Below are 23,206 nucleotides of genomic sequence, written 5' to 3' on the forward strand. Positions count from 1 at the left end.
TGCTTCCACGTACAACTTCACAGAAATGACAGGTATTTTGTCAATGAATGAGCAAACATTGTATAATTAGTACATGTAGTATTAATTAATATCAGTAAATGATAGCAAAATCTGATCACATTAATGAAAGGAAAACAAAACAATAATATATTATTAGGGGACATAACCTCATGCCTTGAAAGGGCCATAACTCATGATAAAATAGGCAAGAAACCAATAAGCACCAAGTTTATTTGCTTTGCCAAGTGTTGTGTTTCTTGTCTTAATGCTGTCATAACCTGTTCCGCAGAATAAAGATAATCCTAGAGTACAAATGCTACCAATACAGACCTCTGTCCTGCAGATTTTCAAGTGCCGCGAAAAAAAAAACGAAGAAATAAATAAATTTCATTTAAAAAAAAAATCAAAACCAGAAGGTGAAGTTAGAAAATTCATGTATCTCCATGACATAAACTGGATATCAAAAAAATGTTTGAAGTCGCAACACCTTCTATGATGTTGGTCAGTTTCAGAAAAGGGGGGGGTAATAATTATAGAAATTGTTGTAATTATGACCTCGGGCCACATCTACATTAAAAAACAGTATTCTGGTTTGTAAACTAGTCTAAAGGTCGTTCATCTTATCAATTTTAAGGATCTGCATGACATACACATTTTGATGAGGGAATGGGGGGGGGGGGGGGTATCGGGTACCAGAATTGTTGCCTTTTTTATAATAAAAAAAATTAACATTCAATTTTAAACATAAGAATTTATCAGCTAAAAACATCTGAGGCAGATATGTTTATCAATGCTGTATTGTAATGTCTTAACCCTAGCTATAATACAGATGAATTTTCACTCTTTTAACCCCACAAAAAATATGCTCCGTGATTAAAAATAAAAAAGTGAAACATACATCAAATATTGGTTAAAATACTCAGGAAGCATTTTTATCAAACTCAATATTTGACATCATTTTTCCAAATGTTCATAAGCACACAGAATAAAAATATTAAGATACATTGCACAACCGATGTTTGCCTTTTTAACAAGACATTTGGAACCTTATAGTCCTTCTTAATATAAATAGTGTTAGTACACATCTTCTTGTTCAATCTTGCCCACACTGTGGAAATGTCCTTCCATTTTAATGTTCTGTCTACTGTGCTTAAAAAATTCTGCAATTTTTTTCCAAACATATTACTTAGTGCTTCTGTGTCATGATGCTACAGGGACCGTAATATCCAAAGTACTAATGATATTTCATGTGTTTTGTGTAGATATTGCTTTGGCATTTACCTCTCAAGAGAATAATGTGAATTTTCCTTCCCAACAAATACTGAAATCACTTAAATATTGAGCAACTTTTTTCCAGTATATATTTGCATGAATAAAAAAATGTGCAAAAGCCTTGGAAGAGAAAGGGTGTCCAAATGCTAGAAGCCAAGCAGGAAAGCATTAAATTAATATATATAAAAAAAAGGGGGGTTAGCGCATAAAGGAATATCAATTAAATACCCACTTAATGAGACTGCTGAAATAAAAAAAAATTTAAATATGACACAAAGAACACCCATGATAAAGGTTTGTTTCAGTGTGCAGGGAAAACAATTTCAAAAACTGTGCATTTTTCTTCAAATAATATTGAAATACAATGTTATCTGTACAAAGAATCAAGTAGAAAACTTGTACTGGATTCGGATACAAGTACCATACAATAAATATTTTCTTCAACAATTAAAAAATACAAGACTGAAACCAGCAGCCTCATTCTATGACGTTTTTATTTTCATGGTTTGCCTTTAAATTTTGAAATGCATTTGATATGACACAAATGTGTTAATGTATATACAAACATTTTGCTATAAAAAATATCTTTTAAATTAAACCATCAATTTAAAACATAATTTATGCAGAAAATCAATGAATAAAATGCCAAACAATCATGAATTGTAAATCAAAGACAATCTTTGTAAGAAATAGAAGGAATCATTCATACATTTTCAGCCTCAATATTATAAAAGTTCCAAAATATTAAGCACTGAATCTGAATTCAGAGCTCCAAAATGCTCTCTATGGGGATTTACCAATTCCCAGTTTCCTGACAGGAAGTGATGTCATTTCTATAATTAAAACTGGAGATTCCCATTTGAGATTCTTTACAAACTATACTTCATTATGACTACTTAAAGCTAGAGCATTGTCAGATGTGAAAAGTCCTTTTAAATCTGACTGAAAAAAAAATTTCCGTAGGGGAAAACGTGCCATTTTCATAAAATCATGTTAAAAATACAAGTAGTGTTTTTTACTTTAAAATGGTGTCAAATTTATTTTTTTAACACTTGTAAATTTTCATATGAAACCAGCTCTAAATGGCTTATAAATTTTTTTATAAAATGTTTTAATTCAAGTGTGAGCCAGGATTTTTTTTTTCAATTAATGTTGCACAAATTTCTCCTAAAATACAACTCTCTCCCTGCTCTGATGCAGCACTAAAAATTTAAATACGATCCAACGGCAAATTGATGACACTGATGTAGCCTGCGAATGTTCCTAACTAAACATGCCAGATTAGTCTACCTTTAACTACCATTCTAGAAATAGATATTTTAGCACTACTTTTATGTAAGTAATTTTTTAACAAAAAGGACACTGTAAATGGAATCCTTTGTAGATAAAATGATTTTATTTCTTCACCTTGCCTTTTCTCTTCTACTCCACATCAAAATTATATTCCATGATTTGAAAAATAAACTTGAAGATAAATCTCAACCAATTTGTAAGGGGAAAAAAAAGAGAATACACTTAAACATTGGGAATCGTTTCATGAAAGGAAAAAATTGTCCACAGACTTGAAATTAAGATTAAGAACAAAAATTTATATTTCTGTGAAGCTGAAATTAATGATAACTGTGGCAGAGGCATCAATAACAAAACCTTTATTTTGGTGGATGGTGAATGTGTGAGGGCGGAGGGGCACCCCGGGCGGGGGGAGGGGGTCCCTCCTAAGTAAAATGTTTAACACTTTTTGAAGTATATAATCATCATACACACATACAATAAACATAATTTTGGGGGGCAGGGCACAACATGAACATAGAATAATCTCTATCAATAATTAAAAATATTTAAAAGTGATTCTAATATATAGAAAAATTCAACCAATATGAATCGTTCTCTTATACAAACACACATTTGTACTTTCACCTACTGTATCAATCGCCCTATGACACGATTACAAAAGATATACAGGTAAGATATTTTTCTTAATGAGACAATACTGGCAAGTCCGAGCAAAATTTCAGTCCTCCAAAAATTGTCCACACCTCCTGATGTCCGTCGACAATTTTTGATTTGAAAGTTGAGACGAAAGAAAAAAATGATCCTGTCACTGTATCAATTTTTTTTCTACAGCGTTTTTTCTTCTCTCTATCTCTATGTCCCAGCCTGAGTTTGTATGTAATAAAAACATGGTGGTTTGCCTCTGATCACTGACTCAATAGTTAGCAGGTTCAGTCCACGTGTTTGTTTTTAAAATTTTCTTTTTGGAGGATCTTAATCGCAGCAATGGAAGCCGACAGCACCACCATTTCCCCTACGTCAGTGAGCCTCGCGATTCTGAAATAATAACATACCGTTATAATGCGTATAAAAGTACCCCTACAGGCAAAGCATCTAATTATTACACAGGATGGTTAGAGATACATTCAATGTCTACCAATATCTTAAGTCCATATACTGTATGTGTATACTATAAACCAGCTATTATTTGGGTCATCTTTTAATCTGGGTCAATCTGTGACAATTAAATTCCTTGACCTATGAACAATCTCAACACATTCTAAGCAAAATAAATGATTTACTTGCATTAATTTTTTTTTTTTCGCAATTGAAAGAAGGTTCCAAAACTATATTTCTCGCAAAGCCAATAAAAGTTGATTGAAAGTATTTTCTTTGAGCCTGATACTGTAAACCAACTTTTATTTGCGTGCGATAAATATTGGCGAGTCTGCAACCAACTTTATTCCGCAAATATTAATCACCCTGAACCAATAATTTTGATTAGTATTTGTAGAGATGTTTCCTTGGCTGTGAAAATTAATCATCGCAGATTAATTACAAATGGATGAATAGTGAGTAAAAGATGACATGAATAATAGTTGGTTAACTTTACAATATAACCTCCATAGATGACACCTACCTGCCTTCTGAAGAGCCTGCTAAAAAGCCCACCCCGGGGCGGGGGAGGGGGAAGTTCCTCAATCAGGTCAGGTGGGGGGTCCCCGTCTTCATTGAACACATTTAGTTCCTTAAAACAATCCATCTCAATCATCTAAAATAAAAACATAACTGCTTTTTAAAATCATGTCAAATTGAAGAAGTCAATCATATCAGTAAAATATTGTAAGCTTCCTCAGCACCCTGTCAAATGACAATCAGCTTACAATGTTTCCATCCCGTGTAAATTCAATAAATTATATTTTTATCAGGACTACTCATGACATCCGTCCACATATAAAAAAAAGGGGGGGGGGCATCCTCAGCCCGTCACATGTATTTAAACACCCTTGATAATTTACTTCACATCCTTGTAAATCATAACCAAGTTCCATTTTTCGTTTCAAATATTTCATTTAATAAAGACTTCAAAGTTCAATGAAATATAACAAAACAGTCAGTACATGTATGAGTATATAAAGTCCTAGCTTAACATCTCTGGCCTAATAAAATACAGTGGATTGCGGTGTCCGTGCGGTGGAGAAATTATACACTACTTAATTTGTATTAGTTTACATTATTTTCTTTTACCTAAGTCACTAGTAATTTACAGTCAGTGATGTTGATGACGTAATGTGACCTGATCGTTACGATCTTCGTGATGAAACTGGCGTTCGCTGCTCGTATACAGGTGACTCTCGATCTCTCGAAGTTCAAGGGACCGCGAGAAAAGTTCGAGAGATCGAGGGGTTCGAGAGATGGAAAGTAATAAAATCCGGAATTTTCAGTTCCGATCATCGAAGTTCTACTTTTACAGATACCGGAAGTATATGTAAATAATGTCAATGCACGTCTTCAATCGTATTTTACAGGTAATTTACTTGATTTCAACAACAATGATTGTATTTCAAATAAATAAAACGAATTCCTAAAGATTCAATAGTTATTTGTTCTTATTTCATGATTACATGAAACCCGAAAAGCAATTGTAGGTTTGGCTATTCCGCGGCTTTGAATGGGTCCTTCACCAGTGTTCACCAGATTTTTCTTAATCGGTATTCTGACCTTGAGAAAAGAATTTCTTGTGTAATATTTCCCATACTAGGATTATGTAGACTCTATATAATCAAAATGAAAGTTCATAGTGTATGAGAACTTACTAAAACGAACATCTATAAATTAATTTAAAAAAAATCATCGTCTCGGTTTCACATCAAAATAAGTTGTGAATTTGTTTTTAATTTACCCCGTGAATAATAACCAATTGATTATAACAACACATGGACGACCCACAGGTGTTGTGTCATCTATGTAAACACCCAATTAACACCTCCATGCCAGCCCAAGGCCTTCACGGTTTCCAGGTAAGTCCAGACTGCATCAATTTTACGCTTGATTGGCGTGTATACACGCGCAATCAAAACTTCTCGAGATAGAGAGTAAAATTCAATGAAATATGTGTAACGGGGCCCAGGTTTTAGTTCGAGAGATAGAGAACTTCGAGAGATGGAAGTTCGAGAGATCAGGAGTAAATTTGCTTAGTTATATAGAGGAAAAAAACGGGACCGGAGGTTCACTTCGAGAGATAGAGAACTTCGAGAGATCGGAGTTCGAGCCATCGAGTGTCACCTGTATATAACCTTCTATAATTGGTCACGTGATCACAACAACCAATGAATAATTGTCCTTTCTGGAGTCTCTCAGAACTACTTTACATACATTTTGTGTAATACAAAGAAAATAACATCGCTCAAAATGTCCTTTCTACATGTAAAGTGGGAGCTATAAATTCTATTCGATATACATAATAAAACAAGTTCACCAAACAATATATAATAAAACGGACACACACAATCCATGGCGTAGTAATACCGAACAATAATGCAAACACATAAGTATTACGCTACACATTCAAGTTCCAAAACATTTCGTCAAATAAAACATAATTAAACGACAATACTGCAATAAAATAACATTAAACTATTAATTATAAATATTTGAGGACACGGACAGTGTTATTTCGATCTCATCAATTGTAAAACGACAATGTTTACGTCACATGACTACTTCCTTCGTAAGAAAGATGGCAAGCGCCCAATTTACAACACATGTGATAATGCTGAAATAAGTAAGTAAATTACAGTCGTAATATGGTAGATAATGATGAAAAACTGACATATAACATCTCAGCATAACTGTTCCTTACTGTCTGTTCAACAATATCTCACTAGATCGTCTAGTAACACAAAAACAGCATTTGTTTACATTACAATGTCGAAGTGCAATGTGTATTGCATCAATATTTCAGGTAAACAATAAGATAATGAAATAACATGAACAATAAAACATTTCTAATAAATTTACAACTGGATGCTACTTTACTTCACTTAAAAACACTCCACCATCAGCCTGTGATTAATTAATATGCAAAAATTCTAAAGTCCAACCCCCATGCATATTACAATATACTGTAAACATATTACATTTAGCGAGTGCATCGCTTAATGTCTCGAATACAATAAATTTATATCCAACACATTCCGATGGCACTTCCTGAAATCTATGCTAACTTGTTGAAAACCTAATTTCCTCCAAATATCATTCTTGCCAAATATGATACATTTAATGTATTCAGTTGATTTCTGATATCATTGATTTTTATGCATCACTTAAAAGAAATGTGGTCTCCTGCTTTTTTTGAAGAGGGAATTATTATTTATGGCATATTGTAATTGTCTCGTCTGTTCATACCAAAAAATAAAAATTATTTCAAGTAATAAAAGTTCTGGCTAAAGACTGGTTTACGAGACTGCATCAGTCAAGGTCATGAGGTCATATATATTTAAAAATTCCAAAAGGTGCCATTATACGTAATGAATGTTAAAAAATGTGTAAGTCCTGTCCTGTCTCTACTGGTGCTAAAGTTGCAGCCTATGATTGCCTCATTCTGTTATGGTATTGATAAATTGTATAAAACAGAAGTGCCATAGAACATGCTAATAATGAAGTACCAAGCACAAACTATTTTGATTTGCTATAAACGTAATTTGTTGTATCCGTTAAGTTCACAATACATTTTAAAGCAATGGGGAATGAAACACATTTCACTGTAAGCAACAGTTTGTAATTTATAAGCAGGTTCGGTATCACCATATTTTAATGTACTGACTTTATAAAGGCCTATCTTTACCTCATTCTGCCATAGTATTGATACATCGTGTTAAACAGAAGTAGTGAGTTTATGATGGACTATGATTTATTTACCTCATTCTGCCATGGTATTGATACACTGCCCGTACTGAACTTTGTATAAAATGAGTCGTCCGTTGCGTCAAGATTGACTCCTTTGACCGTGGAAAACTGCTCTATATCAAGAACATCTTTACAGTATACGGCTCTTTTCTGCAACATTAAAGAATTAGTTATTAAATTCTATGTATAATATAAATGAATTTGCCATTAAATACCTGATTTATCAACTTTCGAGCATAGACTCAGTTGAGCCTCTGTATCTCACACAATATTGTAAACAAATTTCATTTGTGTGCGAGAAATATCAAAAGTTTTGCGACCTACTCTAACGTGCAAATATTAATCGCTCTGAACCATTCATTTTCCTGAAGTATTTGTTAAGAGCATTTCCTCAGTTGGGAAAATTATTTGTCGCAGATTGATTTCAAATTGACAAATTGTGAATAAAAGATGACACAAATGATAGATGGTTTACAATAATATCTGGAATGCCTAAGATCCTGGGTATGTCTAATGATTTAGAAGTCCCTATGGCTTATTCTTCAATTAATTAACCCTCGTTATCTCTAATCATTGGCTATCTCAAAGTTTTTTCTTGATCCCATTTAATTTGAATTACTTTACTTTTTTCAGTTTAGTCTTGTATGATTCATCTAAAACATGTATGATCAATTAACAACTTAACTTACATCAGGTTCAAATGGAGGATTTAATATTCCTGCCCGCAACCTTTTAAAGTTTATCGTTTTGAAGAATTCATGTGACTTGACGTCTTTGGCACCATAGGGCCCACATCCCAGTCTTGACTTTGGATCTTTGTTAAGAAGCTAAAAAAAACAAAACAAATTAAAACAATCTTTTATAATACAGAAGAAATAACTCTGCTGAACCCCCACCCCTCACTTTCAGCCCCCCTCCCAACCCATTTTTCCCTTATCAAGTGCCTTTCTTTAAACCACAAAAGTCAGTATACCAAAAAAAAAATATATATAGACTTTTTTGCATTTTAACGCCATCTAAATTGTTTAAATAACCTGTTAATGATAAGATGTATAGCCATAGCTCTAACAACCCCCCCTCCAATCCCACGCAACCCAAATTAATTACCTTTTTAAAGATGTCCAGCCAATAACCTGAAAACAAATTTTGTTGTACCTTTTTACAGATGTTCTGACATTACGATATCACCTTACCTTTTCACAGATGTACTGACGTTGCGTTTTTGCCATACCCTTTTATGATTTAGCCGTACTTTATTACGATTTTGCTTTTTACAGACGTCCTTAAATTAAGATTTTGTCATACCTTTTTACAGATGTCCTGACATTATAATTTAGCCGTACCTTTTTACGTTTTTTCCATACCTTTTTATGATTTTGACTAATCTTTTTACAGATCTCCTGACGTTACGATTTTGCCTTCCCTTTTACAATTTTGTCGTACCTTTGTGCTATTTATCCGTACCTTTTTACAGATGTCCTGACATTACGATTTTTCCGTACCTTTTTATGTTTTTGTCGTACCTTTTTACAGATGTCCTGACATTACGATTTAGTCGTACTTTATTACACACTAGGATATCGCCGTACCTTTTTACAGATGTCCTGACAGTCCTCGGAGAATTTGACGGAGTACTCCTCCTGATCCTCCTTAACTCTGCGATCCACCTCCTCACGCTTCACCTTCTCCTTCCGTGCCCGGAACGGCCCCTGATAAAATAATAATGTCATTACCTTAATTTATACTGATTCAGTGTTTATTTAAACGATGAGATGTCTTTCTTTGTTTTATCACTTTTTGCAAATCAGATTTAATGCATCTTAACAGGTTTGGAATACTATACACCCTTTCTCTATTTAAAAAATATCTATTAACTATTGATGGATTGAACAGAAATTTTGATTCAATAGAAATCTGATCTAAATGGAAAAACATATGTAATTAAAGTTTACAAAGCTCACCTCAATAAATGTTATCAATTTAAGTATTGCAAACCTCACATCTTATTTTCTTTATAGTTAGTATGCATCCTGACAACAATATTCATGCAAATTCTGTTTAAGTAGGTCTAATAGTTCATTGAGATGAGAATTGACCTGTTTCAAAATCTTTAACCTGTTTACTAATCGAGAAAATGTCTTTCATTTGCTACATCAAAAGCAAGTCAGGAACTGGACCTTGTCGAGGTGAGCTGAAACAATGATTACAGATATAAATTCTGTAAATGACTCACCTTTCCTTCAATCATTTCATAAATGATACAACCTAGACCCCACCAGTCTGGGCTAAAGGAGTAACGCTCGTTCTTCACCACCTCAGGGGCTAAAAAATAAAATTGATCAAGTCAAGGTCAAATTTTATGTACATTCAAACTCATCTATAGTTATACAAATAAACAATTTCTTTCTATAAAAAAATTATTAGATCCAAGTTTTCTCACCCATGTAGCCAACGGTGCCAACCCGACCCTTGATTGTCTCCCCTTCTGGTACTTCTTCCGCCAGTCCAAGGTCAGAAATACGCACATGACCTGTAAAAAGATCAGTCATTATTTCCTTTTGTAAACAGGAGGGAGGGGGGGTCTTTATTCCAAACAAATATGGAAAAATAAACTGTAAACATTTTTTACTTCTATGCAACTCTTCCTGGCTGGGAATTTTTGGCAGTCATATATATATGTAGTTTTATAAATTAATTTATTTTATTTTTCAAAAAAGAAGAGGTCTCACTCCAACTTTGGTAGAATGGTCATGGCTTATATAGTATGTATACTTTCTACATCATGTTGAAGAAATTGTGCACTCTGTATTCTATAATATGCAAAATTATAAAGTGGATAGATCTGACTCTGAAATATTTCTAAATGCTCACATCATAAGCCAAATATATACTAATTGATGCACCAATAGATGTAATAAACGTGTATATCCCTCAAAATTATGAACATTTAAGCACAACCAACTTATAATGTACTGTAAGTGTTTGAAGGACAAATTACTGTAAACATATTACATTTGGCTAAGTATCTATTTACAGCTTTTTGCAGAGAGAAACTACCGCTAATTTAAGTACAACAATAAATGTCTTAAAAACGTAGACATAAATAAGACCATTGAGAAACATGCTAAATCAGATTTTTGCTAACTTGTTCAAAAATTAATTTCCGCCAAATATTGTACACGCTAAATATAATACATTTACAGTATAATATAGCACAAGTGACAACATACAAATGAATGTGCACAGCTCTTAAAAGGCATAGCACACTAGCACAAAAGACAATGGATGTGCACAGCCCTCTAGACATTTCACACTATCTCAGGGTTCCCCATCAGCTGTTTTACTGTGTTGCTCCCGACACAGTAAAATTTTCATTTGAGCACAGTAACGATTCAAATTTCATGCATGCGACACAGTAAAAATTTTGCCGACACAGTAAGAGTTGGGATAATTAGAAAATCTAAACACACAAATTTTCTCTAACTGAAACTTTAATCAAACAATTATACCGTCTTTCAATTCAAAAAGTTATAACACTTAATTACTAGGGTTTCACCTTGAGTAATCAATCAATTATCTCCTACACCCTCACTGGACTTTATGCATGACGGAACAAAGACAAATAAATTGTTTTCACAATTCAATGTACCGGTTAATTGGTAGTTGGCTTGCAATAAAATACATTGAATTATTTATGAAAAATATTTAAATATGTCTTTCCTATAGAGCCACGGCTCTAGAATTATGTAAGTCAAACATAACATCGTATCGAAGTCATTTAATTGATGTAAATAAATTGCCGAAAAATTTGAAATTTCAGCATGTAAAAGGAACTCTTTAAAATATTTTTATGCATATTCATAAGTCCCTTTTTTGTAATGCGGTAACTTTTAATAATCCTGATAAATAAACACGGCAAATCTACTTTCTAAAAAATGTTAAGTAGTTGACTATCGGTCAGAATTTCCTGACATGATTTTCAGAACGTTTAAGTTCCCCTTGAAAACATGTACGACCATGCCATTTGTGTAAAGAATTAGCTGTTTTTAAATAAATGTATGCTTGTAATCTTTTGTAATTATAATGAATTGAGATTCAGTTGCAGCACATGATATTTGTCACACTGTGCGAAATATTAGTGCTTCACGTAAACTCTGCAACACAGTAAAATCTCAAATGATGGAGAACCCTGCTATCTTAACTGGCAAATATAATTGTGCACAGATCACTGTGTATCCATGGTGACCCAAATCTACTTCCTTGACAAATCAACTAATTCTTTGCTGACACATTTTAAAAGTCATTTCAATTAACCCTTAAATTTATGAAAACTGGTAATTATCGTAAAAGACGTGATAATTAATTACATAGCCTGTCTTTGACTTGATGTTGAGCACGTAGCACGTAGCATGTTAGGTAAAATTATGCAAATGATAAATCAATCCATAGCTTAAACGACATAAGCAACAGAAATCCGAGACATAGAAGTGTTTAAATTGTTAACACTTACCGTGATCATCCAATAATATATTCTCTGGTTTCAAATCCCTACAAAAGAACTTGAGTACATTAGTCAGCATTAAGTATTTCTTTTAAATAAGCATTTTTTAAAACCAAGAAGTGTAATTGGTATTGGGTATATATATTAATTTTATGATCATTTACGTACATGTATTAATAAAATTTATCAACTAATTATAAATATTAAAATTAGACTACATAAAATTTAATATAGAATTTTACACGTCGATGCCTTATACAATCTGGGTTACTGAACATCAGTGCTTAAAGCAATATATGAGTTGCATTTTTGAAATTTTTCTTTTTGCTGTTAAAATGTGTTATGTATTATGATAAATTTGTATGCAACTTAAACTTTTATGATCAATTAAACTAAAATAAAGCAGAAGAAAGACTTCAAAATACAATCCAATATATATAGTTTTAAATAAGAAATCATTATTGTACAGGACGACAATAATGTAATTTTGATTAAATCGAAGCTTATAAATATAGTTCTTCCTTTGGAAATATGAACAACAGAAGTTTATTTACATTATTTTTTCCGTCATTGAAATAACTATTTACAATTTAGAACAAAAAATTCTGACATCAAAGTTGCAGCTCATATTGCTTTAATTGTTTCATAATATAATCGTTTTAAAAAACCTTTTTTTTTCCCAAGATTTTTTTTTTAACACTAATGTATTTTGAATTGGTTCACATACAAAGGGAAACAAAACCAATAAATTCCCTGTGTAAGCTGTGTGCATTATTTCTCCATTATCTTTTCTCTCTCTCTTCACCTTAAAAAATAATTTGAAGCTTTATTACAGCTTCTGATGGAAAAAAGAACACACATTACATATAACATACCTATATACAATCCCCTTTAAATGGAGGTCCTCTAATCCACACGTAATTTCTGCTGCATAAAAAATGGCTCTTTCCTCCTCAAAACCTGGGTTACCCATATTGTGTATATGAAACTTTAAATCTCCCCCATTCATTATAGTCAACACTAAACACAGGGCCTCTTTGGTTTCAAATGCATAGGCTAAACTAACCTGCAATATGAAATCATTTGACATATGAGTACAAGTATATCAAACAAAGTTGCAAAATTTACAAATTTCATAGCACTTGATTTATCATAGCGCAATCACTGTTCAAAATACTGGATTTAAACTTTCATTAATTTTGAATTTCAATTTTTTTCTTGATTTCAAAACTTAATAAAAATCAGTGATACCAATAAAAGTTTTGTGTTTTGAAATGCATACAGCAAAGCATAAAAATCTTTGCAGAAGAACAAAAAACCCTAATATTTTAAGTAAATGAAGATGGTATGACTTTTCTGCATTCAACCCTGCCCTGCAATATACATGCCTTTTGTCAATTAGACAGAGACTTTTTATGCTGAACACTTTAAAATCACATTGAAAACTACAAAAAATCTGAATGCCAGAATACATCATGAGAATCAATTTTCAAAACATATGAGCTAGCTATTTTTAAATCCACAACATGCAGTTTTCTGGATATGAAGGCTGCAACAAATAATGCACACAGAAAGTTGAACCCACGTACACTACTAAGTTTCTGTTTTTACTTTTCATCAATTAAAATTCAATCTATCATAATCATAACTGTACATGTATTCTGAACCTCTTAAAAAGGAAAAGGCATTTAGTGAATACCAGCAAAAAACCATGGTGTTAATACATTTCTCAGAGCCAACATATATATTTCTCTGTAAATAAATTCTTTTCCCTTCAAGAACTCATTCCCTGACTTCAAAAGCCGAGAGAAGTGATAATAGCTTGAGTCCTCCACAAAACCCCAGCTATTTACTTTTACAATGAGAGGTGTATGTTTATACCATTATCTTCACACCTCTTCTGTTGTCTGCATCATAAAAACCCCCACTGTATCTACAACCCCCTCCACTTAGAACTACACAGCTCTGATCAAAGACACAAGGAAAGGAACGTAACGATCCACCACCTGTACCAGTTTGTTATGAACTTTACAAAAATTGCCTCATAACAAGGAGGAAAAAATTATATGCTGCACGTTCTAAACATTTTTGTGGTCACTTCTGGAATAACATAGTTATATATCAAGAGAATAGTATGAAAGGAAAGTGGAAAACAAATACACGACTTTGATTCGCATTAAGGCTCTCTAACCCTCTGATTGCAACACATAAAATTTTTCTTTACAATTTTTTCAACTGAAATTCATTTGTTTACTACTAAAATATGCACAATTTCAGCATAGGTTGAGGAGCAAAATTTGAACAAAAATAGCCTTTCCACTAGACAATTGTATAAGGGAATAACAGACAATTATCCAAATAAAAGTTGTCTCCCTTATTTAAATGTCAATTCACCTTAAACTGCAACTGAGATAGAAATAAAACCCAGATACTTACGACAAACCTTGAGTTGACCTTTTGTAGAATCTGTTTTTCATTCAGTGCCATTCTCTCCCCATTGCGTTTCTTGATTCGCTTTTTCTCCAGCTTTTTACATGCATACATTTTCCCCGTGGCCCTGACCTGGCACGCACACACCTCCCCGAACCCGCCTTTACCCAATACCCGATACATTCGAAATGTATTTTTTGTGACTGGTTGACTGAAAAAAAGAAGTAAAGATATACATTCTAAAATTTGTAGATTGATACACATTATTCAGTACAATATATACATTCTAAAATTTGTAGATTGATACACATTATTCAGTACAATATATACATTCTAAAATTTGTAGATTGATACACATTATTCAGTACAATATGAATTTGTTAAAATCGAATTCTTACTCCTCAACCCCAAACACCCTTTTTCTCCAAATATAATGTTTGTATCCCATTTTGTTACACTTTTAAACACAACTTTTTGGAGGGTGGGGTTAAACTTTCTTTCTTATACCCGTGTTCATTTCTTCTTCTATTTTTTTTTTTAAAGTTTTGGTATAATATGATACCTTTCAATCATTAATACTTTTACCAAATCACACCTGAGTCAAATGCATAAAGTAAAAATGTCTCAGAAAATATTCCATACTGAAAAACATCATTTTGCCATTTAATGTATTTCTGATATTAGATAACTCAACATTTTAATCAAAAAGCACACTCATGCTTCTCCCCAAAATATGATCTTGCTGTAGATACAATTTTGAAAACCTCCACTTTGAGAAAGATAAGAATCCAGTCTTACTTTTGTGATATAATCAGTTTCCTTACCTTTCCAACCACTTCCATTGTAAATATCTTTTATAAAACAGACTGTCTAGGAACTCTTTAAATGGTTCATTTTTTAAATGTTCTAGAATTAATCTGAAAAATGAAAACAAAGAACACATTACAAAAAAATTTTTTACATTTGCCAGTGTCTTTCCTTCTATGACAATGCTAAAAAAATGAAATTCAATTTTCAATGACATCAGTCAGACTTTCTTGTGTATGGAAAGCAAACTGCACAAGACTTTTAGAAAGTCTTGACTGTGACTTCATATGACGTAGTATATATATTCATTATGTTGCATTCAATAACAAAGTCTAAATAGAGCATTTCGTCTTTGTAACATGAATAGAAATAAAAATATAAATATAAGAAATAAGATATCATTTTTAGAGTGTCAATGGAATATGACATAAAGTCGGTACGTGATCAAATCTACTATAGTGCCCTTCGGGCGTTATAGAATTTGATCACGTGACCAATTTCATGTCATATCCCAATGGCACTCTAAAAATGATATCTTATTTGTTAAATAAATTGTTCAAGTACATTTTGGAGCTTTAACCATCAAAAGTTTACCATCTTTCTTTTTATTTTATTATGTTGTTATCAAGTGCGTTATACAAGCTTAAGGTACACAGTGACTTTGATAAGAGAGATAACTCTTACTGAAATACATAACTACCATTCCTTAAAAAAGGCAAGTTAAAAGAATCCATTCCCATCAAATTTTCCCAATACAGTAAGTTGCAGTTGTGAAATTTTGAAGTATGAATATTTTTTTGTTGAAAATTCTCAGAGTTAAAACAAAATAATACAAGAGTGGATAGGGATGTACAGCCTTAAACATTTTAGGAATGGTTCAGTGTACTTACTCTACACAAGGGTTAAATATTTCTTTACTGCAGTTGTGACTGTGTATACTCTCCTGAATGGCTGTAATTTGATTTCCATTGACCTGACTCACGTAAGAATCAGACTGAAACAAAATTATAAAATATTAAATAATTTTTTTGTGGGCTAAATGGTCAGCATAGGGTATAAGGAACTGTCAAGTTGACTGCAAACTCAACTTGTTTCATTTCCAATGAATATAAACATCATTCACTGGTGTTTAATATACTAGACAGATGGGTAGATTAGATAACTATTATACTGTAAACCAACTTCTATTCGCGCACGACAAATATCCGTGAGTTTTGGCACCTACTTTTACTCATGAAAATTAATTGCTGCAAACCATTTATTTTGCTTTGTATTTATATAGAATGTTTCCTCAGTCGCAAAAATTAATCGTTGTGGATTGATTCCAAACTGACGCATTGTGAATAAATGATGATGCAAATAATAGTTGGTTTACAGTTTCCGGTTGCTTTGTGAATATTTACATGTGTATTTATTATCATTTCTACAAGTAGTCTATTTTCTTTCCCTACAAACAGAATATATATTTTTTGGGTGCTTAATTTCAACCTGTTGTAGATGTATAATTAGATTACTATATTTGGTACTTTGTGAGAAGATATCCATGTTCAATCAAAGCATAGTGTAATAGCATCTATAAAAATTTATGATGTCTTGAAATAAAAGGTTAGATATATATATTATTTTAACAGTAACTTGATCCAAAGGGTTGAATCACGTCGAGTTGACAGGTGTGGATCATCAGATCTAACGAAACGCTTGTTTTGAGTATCGCACAGTTTGATCTGATGATCCAGTGTTAACTACTGTACATACAGGCTCTTCGGATCATTCGCCTTTTCACACCTGCAAACAATTTTGTCCCATTTTAAATTTGCCCAGTCATAGTTTTGTTTAAGAAATTATACTGGTTTTTTTTAATTGCCCCTTTTTAAATTCGCCTGATTGAGATTAGAGTAAAAGGGGCGAAAATAAAAGGGGTGTGAAAATTTCCCTGCATACAGTATATGTTTTGTGGGTACATGTGCACTTTCAATCACAGCTCAGTGTAACTATATGCTTTGTGTGTGCATGTGCTCTTTCAATTAAAGCCAAGTTAACTGCATGCTTTGTGGGTATGTGTGCACTTTCAATCAGAGCTGTGTAATGGCTTGTTATTTGGGTAGATCTTCAATCGGGCCTAGTAGCAACATCTCTGAGGGTTACCTTGGGGTCTAGATATGTCTCATATACTGCTTTTGCTTCTTCCTGCCGTTTTTCATCTGGTGCCACTTCATAGATTGCCTGAAAAACAGAACGATGGCAGATCTACATCAAACACTAACAATTTTCAATTATCTTTATAATCCTGAAAACATGAAACTCTCTTCAAGTCGATATAAATAATGGCAGTTAATCCTTGAATCTCATTTTCAACATGCTATTATAGATATTGATCACTTGAAAATCATGTTTTTGTGGTAAATACAGAGAAGCTTGCCAGGTGCTTCACACCTGACAAATAATCACAAATCAGGATATTTACAGCTTCTCTTTATTGTATCAGAATTGAAAGACCATGATTTGTTAATTTTTTAAGAAATATTTTTTTTGAATTTCTTACCACTTGGTCCAAGAACTTGATGGCACGGGCAAGTTCTGGTTTCTTGGAACAAAATAATCGGAACAATTCCCTCCCTATTGGTTGTTGGTCAACAAGGTATTCATATGTATTAGCTACAAAAAAATAAAAGAATTCAAAGAAACTGAGAATTTAATCATAATTAACAGAATAGAAGCCTAAAATGTACATTTCAAGTCCACTTTATGCTTTTTATAAAGCTAATTTTTCATGTTTCATCTCAAGATTCTTGAGCTAGCTTAGATAGAAGCTCTTTGGTTCGTGGACTTAAAAAAATTATCCTTCAACCTGTGAACTCAGGGACTTGTATAGGCAAAACATTTAATTTTTCCCTCTTGTTGAAATTGTTATCTTGTATTACAACCCTGGCATTTGTCACATGGGTCAGTATGTATATATTGATACATATATAACCTGCATCAAAAACACACCTTTCTAAATCCTCCCTCTTTTTATTTTGATTGTCGCCTGTCGGAAGCATTGGAAATATCTAATTAAGTTTTAAAATAATTGTGAAATTTTCAACATGACTGACACTTTGTTTATGGGGAAAAATGATGACCATTTAAAAGTCATCAGTATAGTCTTCATATTCCTGAGGTTTGCACTGACTAATATTAAATCTTTTCAATATTTCAATGTAAAATTTGTTTATATATCTTTGAGGTATTAAATGCAATATCTATTTTCTGAAAGTAAGAAGGTGACAAATATGCATTCTAGTTTTTAATCACCTGAGACATAAAAACCAGTCAGGTGTGAAAACGAGATAAATTTTTATCATATTATCCTCCCACACACCTTGAGGAAATAATTAAATCAATAGGTAAACCTGCCATAACATTAACGTTTAATACACACCAGTCAAAAGTAAAAACCTTGAATGACACAACAAACTCAATGATTTAATCACTAAGGTGCAATCAGACAAGGTATAATTAACTAGGCCACGTTTTTTTAATAGAGTTCGTGTTGCATCTTCAAGAACTTGTTGATAAGACAAAATTAACCAATTCTTTCATTTCAATGCTAATCATCAGAGAAGGAAAGCATTCCAGAATCTTGAAATAGGGTGCTTCACTAGGCTAATAAATAAATGAGGTCAATTACTAGAATCCACAATTCTTAGGAGAGAGGGGAAAGAGAGAGAGAAAAAATAACACGAGATAAATCTGGGTTACTCACGAATTCTGTGATTTATGGCAGCTCTAAAGCTTATCAGTCGGGAACAATGTTACCCAAATCAAAAAAAAAGTTTTACAATGACCCAACAGATGTAGAACCAACCACGATTTCAAGTAATCCATGAAAAGAGTTGCTTTATTTTTGTAATCATTGGCATTCACATTTGCATAAATATAAAGGGGGAATGTGTTTCAGGTGAATACTGGGCTCTTGAGATATGCCAGGTTCCCAAAACAGGGACTTATTTCTCTCTGTTTTATTACCCCAATGCCATTATTTGAATGCCATAATTAAAACCAAAACAGAGCTCACATGAAATACATTTCTTCTGTCACTGTCAAAGTAGAATTACACTACAAGTAGTCAGTCTGTTGAACTGTTTGTCTAGCTGTCTATCTGTCTGTCTGTCCATTTGATATGACTTGCCCAAAATATATTCCCTCCATTGGGACCTATCTGGCTCAAACTTCACCCATTGTCCTTGTCCTGTATTTCTATAATAAGATGCCCTTTAAGTCTGACAATCTTTAAGAAAAAAAAAAACTTAAGATGTAGCTTATTTAAGTACCAGACAGTAATCCATTTAGCACCTTACAAAAACTCATGGCATGACCGACTGAAATATAAAATGTATGAACTTATTACTTTTCTCCCTCTGATATATTACATCAATACAACACGTGTTTCCGAATAATATTTCTTGGCTACTTTAGTATATTCATGTATCTGACACATTCATATTGTCTCTCTGATTATCATATCTCTGAATATAGTCAACAAAGTACGTCCAATACACAGACTAAACACAGCTGGGTTTGTTTTCCTTTTTTTACACGGCCTTAAAATTTATTTCTCTCGATGGTTTTAATTTCGAAAATTTCTTACAATCATTTAAACGTTTTTTAACAGCTGATAGACGATGGGTTTATTTTCACAGGCCACAAATCTCTCCTTCCCAGGTAGCACAGATCTTGATTTACCGTATCTGTGTCCCGTACTGATCATAACCCGATCAATACCGCGTAAAACATCCCCAGGTCAGGGGAAGTCAGGGCATATATCGACAGATCTGTGTCACGGGAACTTATTGTCTCTTGTTGTGCTATTTGTTTACACACACACAAGGACAATAGAAATGTAACAGGTAAATATGATCTTGACCACAAACCCTCGGGGCTCAAGGTCTGTGGGTGGGTGGGGAACACAGAGGACATTTATTTGCTATTGAAAAATTACAATGTGTGTCCCAGTTTTATTTGACAAAGGATCAACTCTAAAAATCCATCATTTCAAATGATCAGTCCAAATAATGCTTCAAAATCAAAGATGAGCTAACTTAAAGTCTTGATTAAAACATTATAAATATTGTCTAACCCCCCCCCCCCCCCCATTGAAGGAGCACAATAAATATTTATTACGCAAGTAAGTAATGTCCTCTTTCACTAAATTAAGAATTTATGAATCATATAATGATCCAGACCTTGCAAAAATCAAATGTGTGTAAGTTTGAACTCTACACTGCCAAATATGGCCTTTTTCTGCAATATTCTCTATAAAGTGACAAGGAATGTGATCAAAGGTATCAGATAATATATAAAATATATCCCAGTATCGACTTACGTATCGTATTCCGTAGATGTAAACAGGTGGATATGTGTGGAAATTTAAGGATTTGCTTCCATTTTTTACTCTTTCCTTTTCGCTTTCCTGTAAAATTAGAAAAAAAGAATAAAGAAAAGTGTTTTGCTGAAAACATTTCAGTAATATTTGTTTTTAAACATTATATACTTTGACTTAAACAACAATTTAGGTTATACTGGTAGTGTTATGAGGTAAACTACCACGGTAATACAATGCATTCTGAGAGCAGCCATATCCTATTTGTATTTAAGTGACCTTGACTCAACAGATTTGTGCATTTGAGTGACCTTTATCTGGCTCACTTTGCCTTGACCTTCAATGTGCCCAATATGATAATCCCAATAATTCAAGTTATAGCCACTGTTGCAAAAGCTGCACAGAAGCAGGCAAACAGACAGACAACCCTAGAAATAAACATGCTTCCCCTTTCTTCAAGGTAGGGCATACGTAATAATAATTTTTTAATTTATATTTACTATCTGATTATGGTCATCTATCCCTCAGGTTCTCTCAATAAGAATTTAAGCCACAATTAAAAGTCATGGAAAATTGTCTCTCAATTTACAGTGAGATTTTTTTTTTTTTTGGTTTTTCAAAGTAAGGCACATATAAATAAATTTTTACCAGTTTACTAACTTTACTCATTATCATAGATATAAAATATTCTTCTAGCTTTAAATTTGTAGTAAAAAGGAGCAAAAAGCCCACATGTAGAACAATCAAACTAAAACAATACACAGTAAAATTTCTCCCCTTATCACCCTCTACATAATGATAAATTTAGGCCTGGTGTTTATAATTCATAAAGATGTTCAATTCAAATTCTTTTAACTGATACACTCCTAATAAAATCTAGACTTCTGTGGATTTGATGAATTATAAACACTCCAAGATGGCAAACCACACCATACGTTAGGTCTAGATGAGGCATTTATGACCTCTCTAGTGCAAATGATTCCACATGGTTTATCATAAAGTCTGTAAAATAGTTTTAACATATTGGCAGTTGAGATGGAAGGAATTCTAGCTATTGCTGTCTATATATGCAACAAGCCAGCAATAAGCTACTGTAACAATACTTTTTAAGCAGTCTAAATACAATATATATTACAACAGTAATTATTTATGAGGAATGGAATTCTTTTGACCCCTGGAACCTCTGCTATTTAGACAAGATAGATTGCAACTGAATGAAAGATTTTCATAAAAAAAAAACCCAAAAACTGTGAAGATAAGGATGACAAAATAACTCCACACATTATCCTAAAAAGATCTATGAGAATATGAAGACGTTTGCAGTGAAATTTTGCCAAATATAAAACCAACAATACCATTTTTTGCTTTCTTGTCGTGAGGTTTTAGCAAAGAGAGTAGTTATTCTTATGTAACTCGTGATAAGAAGTTCCGATTAGATAACAGAGCAAAAAGAAAAAAATTTCGACCTAAAGAAAGGGTCTTAAAAAAGTAATGAAGCACTTTAAAGATTTCAAAATCAATATGGCATCAGGAGAGGGTAGCATAAGTGAATGACTTAAGTCTGAATTATACGTTCATCTTTTCGATTCCGAGCGAGCCCAGACTCAGCGGGCCTGTCTTCCCTTTCCCCCCTACCTGAGATTAGAGCGAGCCTTTAATATTTCAAACTTCAACGAGCATAATAAACCATTCACACAATGATGGAACCAATACAGCTAGGCACAGACAACTAAAATTCAGCAGAAAAATGGAATCTTAGAAAAAGAAGGAGATAAAATTCTTTTTTTGTATGAAGCATAAATTTCAATCGTTGATCAAGCCATTTCATTTCTTTCTCCTTAATGCCCTATCCATCTTTGGTTGCAGGATTTGCCACATTTACCCATCAAATCTGGCAACTTCCAAAATGGGTCTTCCAATCTCAAATCACTTTATTACAGCAACAGAAAGCAACTCTGCACCATGATGAAAACATGACGCAAAAAGTTTTTGGGTTACTAATTCTCAAGATTGTACCAAAATGACTCATTTTAATTAAGCCAATTAAAGAAAATAAGAAAGTTATATAGGGTTTAGAGACACGTATAGCATATGACTGGCAAATTTCAAAGGATCTAAAAACACTCAAACAATATATCAGAATACTGCGTATTATGTTTCAAAGAAGGCTCAATTGTGTCAGTAAAAATCAAAAAAAGATCTTTAAAGGTACTTAAGAGCTAATATGTATATATATGTATAACAGAGAGACTTTAAAAAGTGGATGGTTTTATATTCAAAACATCTGATGAAGAAATTTAGGTCAAGCCTCTCAAACACTTCTTTATGTACATTTACATACTGAATTTAACCTGCCTATCAGTACTTAAATAGTGATCAAATAGTACCGACGTTCTACTAAAAGTTTGCACTCTACTTATATTTACAAGTGCATGTGATGTTATTTACTAGTGCATGTACATACTTGATTTATCAGTCAATAAGTAAATAATCAAACAAGCAATATCAATTTTTTTTTCAAAAGCTCAGGTAAACACATGGATGTTTTATTGTATAGACCCCTTGTGTACTAGGTACCTGTGCCTAGGTATGGGGCAGCCTAGGACATTAGTATATGATAGGTCACCAATAAAATGTCACCTGGTAATGACCCG

General features: G+C 32.8%; 1 protein-coding gene across 1 annotated transcript in view; it reads right to left on the reverse strand.

Annotated features, from left to right (window-relative positions):
* Nucleotides 1–3,259: 3,259 nt before the first annotated feature.
* The window catches only part of LOC134229290 (G protein-coupled receptor kinase 5-like), a 37,702-nt gene continuing 17,755 nt past the window's right edge, over nucleotides 3,260–23,206 (reverse strand). Inside the window, exons 2-16 of the mRNA XM_062711009.1 lie at nucleotides 20,556–20,642; nucleotides 17,733–17,845; nucleotides 17,336–17,413; nucleotides 16,081–16,184; nucleotides 15,208–15,300; nucleotides 14,390–14,594; nucleotides 12,829–13,019; nucleotides 11,963–12,000; nucleotides 9,893–9,982; nucleotides 9,686–9,774; nucleotides 9,042–9,161; nucleotides 8,142–8,279; nucleotides 7,465–7,602; nucleotides 4,184–4,315; nucleotides 3,260–3,600 (exon numbers count right to left, since the gene is read on the reverse strand). Coding sequence (XP_062566993.1) covers nucleotides 3,583–3,600; nucleotides 4,184–4,315; nucleotides 7,465–7,602; nucleotides 8,142–8,279; nucleotides 9,042–9,161; nucleotides 9,686–9,774; nucleotides 9,893–9,982; nucleotides 11,963–12,000; nucleotides 12,829–13,019; nucleotides 14,390–14,594; nucleotides 15,208–15,300; nucleotides 16,081–16,184; nucleotides 17,336–17,413; nucleotides 17,733–17,845; nucleotides 20,556–20,642 — 1,634 coding nt within the window. The 3' untranslated portion in view covers nucleotides 3,260–3,582. The remainder of the gene's footprint in view (nucleotides 3,601–4,183; nucleotides 4,316–7,464; nucleotides 7,603–8,141; nucleotides 8,280–9,041; nucleotides 9,162–9,685; nucleotides 9,775–9,892; nucleotides 9,983–11,962; nucleotides 12,001–12,828; nucleotides 13,020–14,389; nucleotides 14,595–15,207; nucleotides 15,301–16,080; nucleotides 16,185–17,335; nucleotides 17,414–17,732; nucleotides 17,846–20,555; nucleotides 20,643–23,206) is intronic.

Source organism: Saccostrea cucullata, unplaced genomic scaffold (genome assembly GCF_032062105.1).
Source record: "Saccostrea cucullata isolate Sc308-1 unplaced genomic scaffold, CSIRO_AGI_Scuc_v1 ctg3378, whole genome shotgun sequence".
Taxonomy (NCBI): domain Eukaryota; kingdom Metazoa; phylum Mollusca; class Bivalvia; order Ostreida; family Ostreidae; genus Saccostrea; species Saccostrea cuccullata.